We start from the raw sequence: 12,980 nt of genomic DNA on the forward strand, positions 1-12,980 counted from the left end.
GAAAATGCATAATGTAATTTAAAACCCGTATCTTCAACAACTTTCTCAGGCTGAAATCATTCCAGAACATTCAGAGCTAGATGGAAATTGATTTAACATAGTCCCCTCAATATTTCGATAGAAAAACTGATGCATGGAGATTAAGCAACTTGCTCAAAGTCACATAACAAGTTGGTGTGAAACCAGACTGTAATAATAATCACAATTATTTCAATCATACCCCATTTATTTATTAAGCCTGAGTAGCCCACTTCAATGTAGATCCATTTTAATATAAATCAAGATTCCCCATAACGAGATCAAATCAATTTTACGTAAGATGTTATGATTTTTTTAAACTTTTCTTCATTGTTTAGCTGACGAGAATTTGAAACAACAAGCAATTATGGCAAAATGTTAAGTGAGAAAAGATCGGTATTTTTACTTGAAAGTCTGGAAGATGAGTGCTTCTTCCCCACTTGTAGTGAACCGTTCTCTATAGAACTCTCCATGGGATGTAAGGTCACTCAGAGACAGGCTCCCAATGCTTCCCTGTAAGGCCAGGTCTCCTTCTAGGAATGTTAAAAATTAGAACACATTCTTATGTATCTTTTTTCTGTCACACACCTTAAATTTGCCTGAAACAAAAATTGATATACACATGCCTCAGACTTTACACCATTTAATAAAACAAAATGTCAAAAGAAAATTTTCATATTCCTATACACCCAGAAAAATATTTTATGTACTATTGCAAATAGTCTCAATGCAGAAGTCCAAAGGGACTGAAATAATACTGCAGCATCACATTTTAACACTTACAAGGGGAAAAAAATTAAATGCATACACAATTTAAAGGATAAAACATTTACAAATACAGATGAAAATGAGATCAGATCACTAATTAGAATTAGTGAAATATCATAAGGTCTATTTTGTACTACGGACAAAAGAATAAAGTAGGAAGTGTCAGAGATACGTTAATCGAGCATTAAAAAATGGGTTTTAGTGTGATTTAATTAAAAGGCAAAATTAATGAGACAGACACTGGCGACACAGATTTGAAACTACTCTGACATTACCACAAGTAAAGCCCCTGGAAGGTGGGTAGAAGAAAGAAGAAATGTTGAAATGTACACCTGAGGCGCAAACCTATATGAATCATTCTTAACATGGTGTGGATATTGAAAAGGAATATTCGGAACTGTTGCTTCTGGGAAACAAACTTTATCATCATAATTAGCATTACAGAACAATGGCTGAGGTGTATATATTTGGCAGGCTAGTTCTGCACCCAATGAACCGAAGACACATACTTATTTTTGACTCCTAACGTCCTCTAACAAAAATACACAAGCTTCTCCCAATTCTGAAGACCCATCTCTTCTAGGAACCTTTTATAAATTAATTTATACCAGGCATGAAACCTCAATTTTAGTTCATCCCGTCCCCAAAAGACATTCTTATTTTACTACGGAATCAACATTGGAGCTTTGTAATCTTCCTTACTTCATTACCAGTTGCTTAAAAAAGGAGCGGGATTTTATGCACACTGTAAATCCCTCTGATTTAGAACTTGATATAGCTCCTCTCTTGTGTGCTACTAGGAATTTCAACCTATGGAGTCCCATTAGAAAGAATGCTAGTTTTGCTACAATATCCCCCTGCCTAAACCACCCCCTATTGGTGGCTCCCCCTATGCATGGCAACAGACTGAACATGTGCCCTGGTTTCCCAGAGACGGCCCTGTTATATGCCTGTTTCCCAGCTGTAATTATGAATAATGCCCCCTTTCACTCTCAAAAATGTCCTAATTTTAGACAAAGAAATTACATAGTCACCCAGATAGTCTGTTTAAAACACAGACAGATGTCAGGACCCCATTCCAACCTAAAGAATCAGATTCCTGCGAGGGGGAAGGAGTTGAGCCAACATGTGCATTTCTAATGAGCTACCCAGATGATTCTGATCCACAGACCAGTATTGGGGCACCACCATCACAAACCATGGCCAGGCCAGTAACCACAACCGAGCCACTGAGCCACACCTTACTTAGCCAGTGAGGACAGTTAGAGTTGTGAGCAGGATGTTCAAACTCTTCCCGGATTTTGCAAGTCTGATTCTCCCCACTTACCAGTCATTTCCAGGTGTGCCACTAATTTGGACACATTTGCTTTAGCAAGCTCACTGGTGGTCTTATTCAGCACGAGAGAGAGCGAATGAACCTACGAACACAGGAGGTAAAGCAAGGCAAATATTACTGAGGGGAAAAAAGGTAACTTTCAGGCAAACAGCATCGAGAAAGATGCTGCAAGTCTCGGGAAATCTGAAGATAAAGCTTTTATTTTACTGATGCCAACTTCATTTCAGCTTTTCTTAGTCAGCCAAACCATAATAAGAGGAAGGAGCTGATCGGAAAGGAACTCGACTGGGCGATCTAAAACCCAGGTTCTGTGGTGTCTTCTCTATGGTTGCCTCGTCTATTCTTTTTGTTTTGTTCAATTATTTTTTCTTCTGTCTTTTTTTCGTTTTTGTTGCTGTTTCTTGGTATTTTTGGTTTTCAGGTTTTTGTGGGGTTTTTTGGCCTCATCTATTCTTTGTTAGTGAAATGTTTTACATTATAAAACAATTTTTCCCCTTTTTGCATTCATCTCTAATATCACACTATTCTGTAATCACTCACACAGATTCATTAAGTAAAGTCCACCCTAAGAAATTTTTCAAAGCAAAATGATAAATACACTTAATGTTTAAAGTCGTTGGACAAGTATTTAATAGAAGCCCGTGGTGACCAACTGGGACTTCACTTAGGAACTACAATCCAAGATTTTCTTTCCCAGAGCCAACTATAAATAGAAGAAAACCAAAATCCTCTGTCTTGGGAACAGCACTCTCTGAAACAAAGAAAAACTGTATTGTAATACTGTCATTTTAACCACAAAAAGGACTCTATGTCTATGATTTATTGAGGCAGGTACCTCTGAGTGTTATCACTGGGGTGAGGCCCTGATTGAAGAGAAGGAAGGAGAGAAGAGGGGACAGAGAACAGATCAAACCCCCATTCACACTCTCTGCTCCCGAGTGGCAAAGCCTAGCTGTACTCACCCCTTTATCTTTCATGTCTACCACAAAGTAGGTGCTCGGTACATGTCTGATGAATGGGAAAAAATGGAAAAAGAAAGAAAATAATAGAAGGAAAGGAAAGAGAAAAATCATGTGTAGGGGAAGGCAGAGAAAAAAGGAGGGAATTATTACAGATGGAGCAATGACCCTGGGGGCCACTCGAGCACCACAGAGGTCCCCTTGCAGTAGCTTTTGGACATGGACAACAGAAGGAGCTCGAGGGAATGAGATCACCATGAAGGGGGAAGTAAAAACACCTCTAGCCACTTAATCACCAAAATAACGGATATAATGGGCCTAAAAATGCTCTGCTTGGAGGAATCCAGCTATCACCCCCTGAGCCCACTCTTAGCATGGATCTTAGAGTCACTAAAAGTGCGACAACCAGATGTTATAGACCTCCTGGTGTAACTCAACAGGAAGCACTCAGCACCACCTCTGAAGGGTGCTTACCAAAAAGTCGAACCTGAACCTAATCAAGTCTCTAGAGCTAACTTCCATTTCTAAAATTAGAGGATAAAAGAAGTCAAATGGTACCATAAGGACACAAAGAGACAAATCCAGAATGCGGGACACTCTAGGGGACACTAACCCAGTTTCTACAAGACAACTGCATGGGAGGAAAAGGTGGGGGGAAGTACCATTCACTGAATGACCATTTCTGCCACACACGTGAGGAGGGCCTTACCTACATCATCTCACTGAATCCTCACAACCCAATGACACAGGCACCATTAAACACCCTACTTGGGCTTCCCTGGTGGCACAGTGGTTGGGAGTCCGCCTGCCGATACAGGGGACACAGGTTCGTGCCCCGGTCCGGGAAGATCCCACATGCCGCGGGGCGGCTGGGCCCGTGAGCCATGGCCGCTGAGCCTGCGCGTCCGGAGCCTGTGCCCCGTAGCGGGAGAGGCCACTACAGTGAGAGGCCCGCGTACCGCAAAAAAAAAACAAACAAGAAAAAACACCCTACGTTTATTGATGAAAAACTAGAAGGAGAAAGAGGCTAAATAATTTGTCCCCAGCCACACAGCTGCATGGTTACAACAAAAATGCCAGGATTCAAATCCAGGCAAATCCGACATTCGAGACTTCATTTTTAACACCTGTACTGTCGCTCTCAATAAAAGCCAGTTATGTTCTGAGTGAGAGGGAGATGATGACAATAGGCACATTTTAAAGTAGCTACTACGCACTGGACATGTTGCCAGGGCTTTACATAATTCCCTCATTTAGTTATCACAGTGAGATGCTGGAAGATGAGGAAATGGAGGCTTAGAGAAGCTAAGTAATTCCAATGAACTATACAGCCCGAAGGAAAGACAGGAAGTTACTGAAACCATTTATTTCCCCTGTCTCCAGATGGGATTAATGCTAAAACTTTGTCTAAAATACAAATGTCTACCCTTTTGTAACAGACATCCAGAAGACCATATAGCTCCCCTGCCAATAAGAAGAATTTTCTAGAGTAAATGTACAATGACAGCATTTCAGTAAAAAAGCCCACGTTCATTCTTAGAACTTACGGGAGCCAAAAAGGACTGATACCTTGAGATCCAGTTTGGTGTTAACTGGATCCTGAAGTTCAGGCTCTATTAAAGCGCTTGACTCTGACTTCACGTTTTGTAGAACGTCCTCAGGCGGCACCTTCACTGCATGGTTGTTGGCAGTGGAGCCAATTCCAAAAAAATCTAGTATCATGACCCAGGTCTGCAGTGTGATCAGCACATCCAAGCAGTTAAAATCAACATCAATGCTCCGGTTAACTCGATTATAACTGGAAGAGAATTCTGGATGCTTCTTATCCACCAAGAATATATTGATATGGACCAAGGAATCATCAAATTTACTCCTTCCAGCAAGTATCTTGGGCTCCTCTACTGTTGGAGAAGGAGGTGGGGTCAAGGGACAGTCCTTGTCTTGGACCTCCTTTTGCTTCTTCCGGGAAGCCGAAATGGGTCTCTGATACAGCTGAAAGACATTAGGAGCTTCCTCCATGTGGGAAGGGAGAGACCGAGGCATATCCGGATACTCCACGTTGGACACAGAAGGGCAAGACTGAGAGAGATACTCTTTTTGTGCTAAACTAGATGGCTTAGGGGCTCCCCGAGACACCATCAGGTTCTTATATTTGGAATCTGGATTTTTCTCCAATAAGTCTTCCATCAGCAGAGAGCGCAGGGCAATCTGAATGGATAAAGTCTGAGGATGGTCTTTACTGAATTCCACCTCAAAATCCTGAAATTTTAAGCTCACAAGACCTTGTGCCCCCAAAGTCAGATCTCCACTTAGCTGAACTTGAAGCTCTGATATACAGAAGTTGGCTTGAATCTGGGTAAAAGATCTGACTTCCTTAAAAGACAAGGACTTTTGAGAAGAGTTGGAAAGGCTGCAGTGGCTGAACAATCCGTTCTCCTTCCTTTCAATGGAAGGTTCTCCACAGGTACCGAGGGAAGGCAGAGGAGAGTTAGGGCAAGGTGAGGAGGTGGCACTGACTGGAAGCTTATTCAGATCTTCACTGTACACGAGATTGTCCAGAGTTTGTAAAACCTGCTCATATACATGCTTTGCTAACACCACCTGTATTCGAAGAGAAAAATTCAGTTATTCTGCTCACGTCATCAACTGCACTCATATGCACTGCCCCACAAATTTTTTATGGCTTTCCCTGAGAAGTTTTAACTTAGGTGATAGCAAGGACTATCTCTTTTGCTTCTTTTCTGTCCTTACCTCTCTGTGACCCGTATCTAGTCACAAGGCCCTCCCCAAGTACCTCACAGAATAATCTACACACAATAAATGTTCAATAAGTGCTATTAACTGGAGGCCTGAATCAGCAAAACTCTTTCTAACCCCAAAACACAACCTCAAAAATTGAAGGGAATACTGCCAAAAGTCTAATGTGGTTATACCTTAGGACTGAGAAACAAGACTCATGGTTCTAAAACTCGCTGATCATCACCAATTAGTATAACAACCTAAGTTTAGTATAGCTGATCAAACAGTACTTTTTAATGATAATAATGATAATGATGAAGATCCATGATTACCTGTTACTCCCTTACTTTGTTTTTAATTACAATTTCTTAACAAAACTGTTTTCAGGTAAGTTTTTTATTTACTTCAGGACAATTTTTTAAGAGAGGCATTCAAAACAGATATAGAAAAAATAGAATTGGAAGGTGATCATTGTGTAAAACCCCGAAATAAATACCATATCCGACCACAGTTATCAGTGGAATAAGACCTTACATGAGTGACTGACAGGGAATTTTACAATGGAGGGATCAGGTTCCTGCCACCTGAACCCAATCAACAATTTTGGCATCACTGATGTCAATCAGACATTATGTGCCTCCTGATATCATATAACATAAAGTACACTGCACCAACCTTTGAAGTGTTCTGGCCAAAAAAAAAAAAAAAGGCTGAATCCCTGAATCCAGTTAAACCTGCAGAGTTAAGTTCCAATTTACAGAAAATGGGGGAGGACAAGTTCAGTGACAAACTAAATCCAGACTGTGGGACATTGCGCAGGACAACTGACGTAGTTTTCCCAACAAAATAATGTCATGGGGGGAAAAAATGAGAGGGAAACTAAATGAATAGAGACCCACAAGTTGTACCAGCCAAATGCAATGTACAGACCTTGACTGGATCCTGATTCAAACAAACCAAAAGTGAAAAGATATTTCTGAAACAATCAAAAATGTCTCTGAAATCTGAAAATGGATTAAAATTCAGATGACACCAAGGAATCTTCATTAATTTTGTAAGGCATGATAATACCATTATAGTTATTTTTTTAAATGAACATAGTTTGTAGTGATACATTCCAAATATATAGGGTTAAAAATGGCATGAGGTCTGGGATTTGCCTTAAAATATTTCCCCAAAGGAAAAAAAGAATGGACGAGATACATGTGGCAAAATCTTGGTAACTGCTGAATCTGAGTGATGGGTATATGAGGTTTATTAGACAATTCTACTTTTGTCTATTTTTAAAATCTCTCATAGTAAAATATTTTTTCATTATTTAAATTACTAAATAAATTATTACATAATTTAAAGAATTATTTAAAATAATTTTTTAAGATTCTCATCGAAAACAACAGTAAGACGACGGTAACCATAAGAATAGTAAGTCAATATAATCCAATAGAATTCACATTATGTCCTATATTTAAGCTGAAAAATTCACCCTAAGTAACCACCACTGATGAGGCAAGAGTTTAAAAGAGAAAAAGGAAAAACCCTAGAAGCCAAAAAGGAAAAGCTTTGGGGTAAGTTCTCTCACCCAGAGACCCATATCCAGGAACCACTGATGTCAAAAAGTATGTCTGTTCTGTTAACAGCACTCCTGGGTTACTCCAGAGCAACTGCCAGACAGACTAGTGACCCAATACTGCCCAAGGTCAGGGTCCACTGTCCTAAGATCCTGCCTGTCCTTGCTGTTTTATAATTTTATGCTATTTGCTCTCATGTCTGTGAAAGCAGGAAAAATGACACTTTCGAAGGAAAAAGGATGACAGATGTATACACACACACACACACACACACACACACACACACACACACACACACACACACACACACACACACACAGAGCCCCGTACCATTTCCTTCCAATGAGGGGCAAGACTAAGTCTCCCTTGAAAGGATCTGCCAACAGCTCAGATAACCAGATTGTTTCACAGGCTGGGCCAAACATGTCAGAAGTGTGACAAGAATTACATCCTCCTGGGAAAGAGAGACTCTGACTTTTTAAGCAATAATTTTCCTTGTTTCTTAATGGCAATGGAATTAAGGATTTGCCCTCTTCCTCTATATAATTCACCCCTCCTCCACATGAAGCAGGCTAACAAGACTGATTCCCCAGTGATAGAAGGACATGATGAAAGGATTCCATGTTCATTGGAAAAAGTTATTGACAATAATATGAATAATATTTCTTTGAATTTATATATTTTCCTTCCAACATTTTATATATAGAAAATATAAATATAACATACGTATATAATATAAATGTAAAATAATTACATAACTTCAACTGTCCTGACATAAAAATCAATAACGTGTTTACCTGCACCGGATTGACAAATTTTCCTTCGATCTTCATGATGCTAGAAGTTCCCAGGTCATCTGGACTAAGGGAGAAAGTGAATTCAGATTCTCTCTCTATAGGGATCTTCTCCAGTTTAAACTGAATGGTCGTGTTGTTCAGGATGTGAAAAGCTGGCGTAAGAGAGAGGAAATGACAGACTGGAAACATTCATATTTACTGCGTTACTGCTGATTAAGTAGAGAGTGTACAGAACAAAGCCCAGGAGTTGCTCCTAGACCAGGAGGGCAGGTTAGCCTGGCACCTGGGGTCTATGATTGAATACAAACTTTGGTAATTATCCCAAGACCAAAACTCATAGCAAGCAGAGGTATAAGATAAATTTATACACAAAAAGTAACAGTTATTTTCATGACATGCTCCACTTGGTGGCTTCAAAATATGGTGCGGTGAACATTAACCCAGGCCAGGGTCCATGTTAAGCTTCTCTTAACCTCCCAAGCTGGCATTTTCCAAACCAAATTGCTCATCCATGTCCAGCTTTAGACTGATCCCTCTTATTGGACCTAAGTCAGAATCACAGACAATATAAGGCCCTAAGTAAACAACTTCTAACCCAAGCAGAGAGAGCAATCTTTTGGTAGGTATGTAACTCAATCGGTGAACACATCTGAGAGCCACAGGAGAAGTTCTCAAAGGCATTAATTTCTTCAGCAATCAATAAGGCCATCTAGGGCTTACATGACTTCTGTGGATGCCAAGACTAACAGATTGAACTGTTCGGTTTTCGCAGATCTGATGGGGAACACAAACTGGCATTTTACTCCTAGAACCCTGGACCAAACCATTACAGGAGACGGCAGGATTCTCAAAGGAGAACATAACATCCATAGACTAAGTTTCATATTCTATTTCTGTCAATCCCTCCAGCTGCCTTAGACTACGATATTTAACTAGGAAAGATCTACAGCTTAGGAATGAAAAAAATCAGATGCATTTGACCAAATCACATAATCCTCTAACAGAGTCCACCCACTGAATCCCTGTGAATGAACACTCACCCAAGGGGTCCACGTAAAAAAAAAAAAAAATCTTATTTTGCCAAATATGGTAATCAAAGGGAAAAGTTGCAAACATACCAACCTAATATGAAGCATTCTATCAAAATTACATTTTGATTTCTTAAATATTAACTGGGGATAATTCTAAAAGAAAGGTTTTTGTAGTTATTTTAAGCCAAGTACTATCTACGTGAGCTGGGTTTGGAATCTTTAAACAAAATGAGACAAAAGATACACACTCCTCACCTTGCCCTCTATGCAAAGATTCAAAGAAATCATGTCGGGTGAAATGAGCCTCCTCCTGACTATTGGCGCCGGCAGACCCAGGAGGAGGGCAGAACGCCCGGCTCACGCCAGGCCCAGGGCCCTCTCTGCCTGCCAGCTGCGTGCAATTCAAAGAATACAATTTAATGTCTTTGATTTCCACCTGCAGACGGTCACTTCTGGATTCATCATCCCCTGCCACAAAATTCTGGATGAATATCTGTCCCAAGTGTCCTACCAACAACTCAGGACTCCCAGGCTTCCGAGGGATAGAAACAACTGGTGATTCAATGTTTATGTTCAAGATTAGTTTTACAGTGTCAGAATGAGATGCACCTAGGCCAAACCCATACGTTTCATTTTCTTCTAAGATAAAGCATTCCCGGGCCTTCCTTGGAGTTTCAAAGAGTGATACCATCTCACTGTACTCGGCCGTCTTGGTGGCTAGGACTGTGGTGACTTTGGTGGCTGCGCTTTTCAGCATATTTCGAAAATTTTCTTCCAGCTCATCCATGGACAGTGTCAACTCCTTCAAAAATTTAGCGGAGTGGTTGTAATGCAAGGAAGCCATCTTGAGGTTGAGAAAACATTCCTGTTTAAATTTTTCAACAAAGGTGAAACTCAGAGCTTCAGTGAGGGCTGCATCTTCCATTCTGACAAATACAGACTCAAAGTAGCCAATATCACTGATGATATTTTCATAGCCTATGGAATTCCCAATGCTGACAACATATTGGTTCTTAACATTCTCCTGTGTCAAATCCATAAGCTGCAAACAGCCAAGAGAACCATTCATATCAAATGTGCTGCCCATGGAGACGTTAACTTTGGTGCCACCTATACTCGCTGTTGCAATTTTTCTGCCATATTTCTCTCCATTTGCCATTCCCACTGTCCGAAGGAGCAGCAGGTTAAGTCTGTGGATTTCCACGGCAACCTCGGTGTTTTGCTCATATGTAGATTGGTAAGTTCCCTGTTCCCTAAAGCTTCTTTCAAATTCAGTCATTAAAGGTTGAGGACTCAAATCATCTTTTTCCTTGGGAAAGGATTTTTGAAGAAAACCAATGAGCTCCACAATTGTCTCTGGATTTAGGATGATATCCAAATTATTCACCTGTAATGAAATCACCTGAAGAGTGCTGTCCAAATGCATCGACGGGCACTCGGAACTCACAAACTGATACTCCAGTTTTATGAGGGACTCTTGTTCTTTGGAGAGAATTCTGTCAAGAGAAACACTAGTGGCTGGTCGGTCGTTCAGTGTGGCAGCATTAGTGAGGCGGGCCACGTTGGATCCAGAGACAGGAGACTGGGCTCTGCTATCCCGGAGGCTTCCTGTTGGGACATCAAAGCTCAAGTTCTTATGAGAGGCCATCAAAAGGTCAAAATCAGCACCATATGTCTGCATGGTGTCCACCAGGAGCAAACCATGAACAGTGAGGGAGACTTCAGCATCATAAGGCCTCTTCACAAAGTGAGCGTTGGTACCAAATACCTTGAGCACAGAAATGTAGCGGCCGTTGCTCTCAACACCAAGCTGCATACAGTTCACTTTAAATTCAGCCAGGAGGAGCTGTGACTCCACCAGAACCTCCCGGGTATGCTGCTCCAGCATCACGATGCTCTGGGTTAAATTCATCACCGAGTCTTGCAAACCTCCCCGCTGTCCCCCTTGGGGAAAAATCTTCTCTTTAATCTGGGTGTCAAAAGTCTTCATTTCTGGGGTGGTCAGGAGAGCAAAGCAATTCTTTAGAGCAGATATTTTATCTTCATTGATGTGGATCTTTAGGTCTGGTAGGTTGCCTGATAGCACGGCTCCAGGGTACTTGGGATCTGAAGTATAAATCAATCGGCGTTCCAACTGTAGGTGAACATTGAATTTCTCGACCACATGGGTCGGTCCCACATCAATATCCTGGACATGCTTCCAGTTGTCCTTCACTCGTCCAACCATGATCTGGAGGTCCAGAAAGGACAGCGAGTACCTCTCATACATCTTCGTGCTCATTAAATGTGCCTGAAGCTGCTCTTCACTGAATTCAACTCCAGAAAATGGAGGTGTCTGCTCCCTATTACTGCTGCTTGTCTCGGGAGGTGGGGTGTTAGGAGGTGTGGCAAGAGGGGTCTTATATTCGTCATCACTAAACTGATTCTCTTCGGATGCTGACCCGTCCCCACTCTTCCTCTCGGAGTCATCTGCAGATGATAAAGGAGAAGATTCAAAGTATATGTCTGCTCTTTCCTTCCTCTTCCCTTTAATGTAAGAATTAAGAAAAGTAGAGAATCAACCACCCCAATTTTAAAAATAAATGGATGAAAACTCCAAGCATAATATTCTGTATTTACCATTTATTCAGCATAAACTTATCTATTGATCTGGAAATCAAAACGCAAAGAGTAAAAGTGTAGGAACATGAGAAAAGATGGAGACCTGCTACCATGAGAACATACGTCAGGGTGCAGAAACCAACAACCTGCTGCCTGAAACTGCCCCCACCCCCGATCTGAGCTGCACTGTGTGAGCCGCCATCACCAACCCTTCTTACGTCACTCTCCATATTTGTTTACTTTTTCCTGTATTCATCTATGTGTTCATTTTGTCCCCTCCCCCCACTAGAATGTTCCAAAAGAAGAGGTCTCCTCTAGCTTCCTCAACACAATACCCCTAGTGCCTAGATCAATGCTCGGCAAGTAGCAACTGCTCAATGTCATGTGCTAGCCCCAGAATTCACACTCTTAACCCCCCTCTCTTCTGTACCCAAGCAGTGCCGAGACAACAAAAACACATCGCTGGGTTTGGTCACCTATGTCTCTATTCCATGTTTGTGCTTTATAAATTCAAGCAGGTGCTTTCTGTGGTTGTGTGATCCTTTTCTTCAGATACAATTCCCTTTTCACATTCCCCTTAGGGCCAAACTTTTCCACTCCAGCTCAAATCCCCTACCCTCTTCTCCTCTTCTGGTCTCTCGGTAAAATAAGAAAAGGTTGAGATTGTTTGATAAGCTTCCTCAATCTCTTTTATCCAATGAATCCTCTCTTTCCTCCCTCCCATCTCAAGGTAAACAATGACTATATTTTTGATCTAATGATAGTAATGAAATTACCTTCCAGGAGTCTTTTTATGCATGTCCCTAATATCCCTAAATAGATTAAATCTCTATTCCTGAAATTATGTACTGAGAAATAATGTTTATTAAAATATAAAACGTTACACAAGAAATACAAATAAAAACCACAGTGAGATACTACTACACAGTCACAAAAATGGCTATAATCCAAAAGACAGATAATAACAAACGTTGACAAGGATATAGAGAAACTGGAACTCTCGTACAATGCTGGTGAGACAGTAAAAAGGTGCAGTCATTTTACAATCTGGCAGTTCCTCAAAATGTTAAACAGAGTTGACATATGACCCAGCAATTCTACACTGCAACAAACCCAAGAGACTGAAAATATATGTCTACACAAAAGCCTATACATGAATGTTC

The 12,980-nt window shown here is 40.9% G+C and overlaps 1 protein-coding gene across 8 annotated transcripts in view; it reads right to left on the reverse strand.

Moving 5' to 3' along the window:
* The window catches only part of VPS13D (vacuolar protein sorting 13 homolog D), a 246,311-nt gene that overhangs the window by 199,455 nt on the left and 33,876 nt on the right, over window positions 1-12,980 (reverse strand). For all 8 annotated transcript variants that reach the window (XM_059045745.2, XM_059045813.2, XM_059045803.2 and 5 more), the window contains 5 exons: window positions 9,472-11,685; window positions 8,186-8,337; window positions 4,651-5,682; window positions 2,114-2,204; window positions 425-551 (listed from right to left, as the gene is read on the reverse strand). In XM_059045745.2, the coding sequence (XP_058901728.2) occupies window positions 425-551; window positions 2,114-2,204; window positions 4,651-5,682; window positions 8,186-8,337; window positions 9,472-11,685 (3,616 nt within the window). The remainder of the gene's footprint in view (window positions 1-424; window positions 552-2,113; window positions 2,205-4,650; window positions 5,683-8,185; window positions 8,338-9,471; window positions 11,686-12,980) is intronic.

Source organism: Kogia breviceps, chromosome 1 (assembly GCF_026419965.1).
Source record: "Kogia breviceps isolate mKogBre1 chromosome 1, mKogBre1 haplotype 1, whole genome shotgun sequence".
Taxonomy (NCBI): domain Eukaryota; kingdom Metazoa; phylum Chordata; class Mammalia; order Artiodactyla; family Physeteridae; genus Kogia; species Kogia breviceps.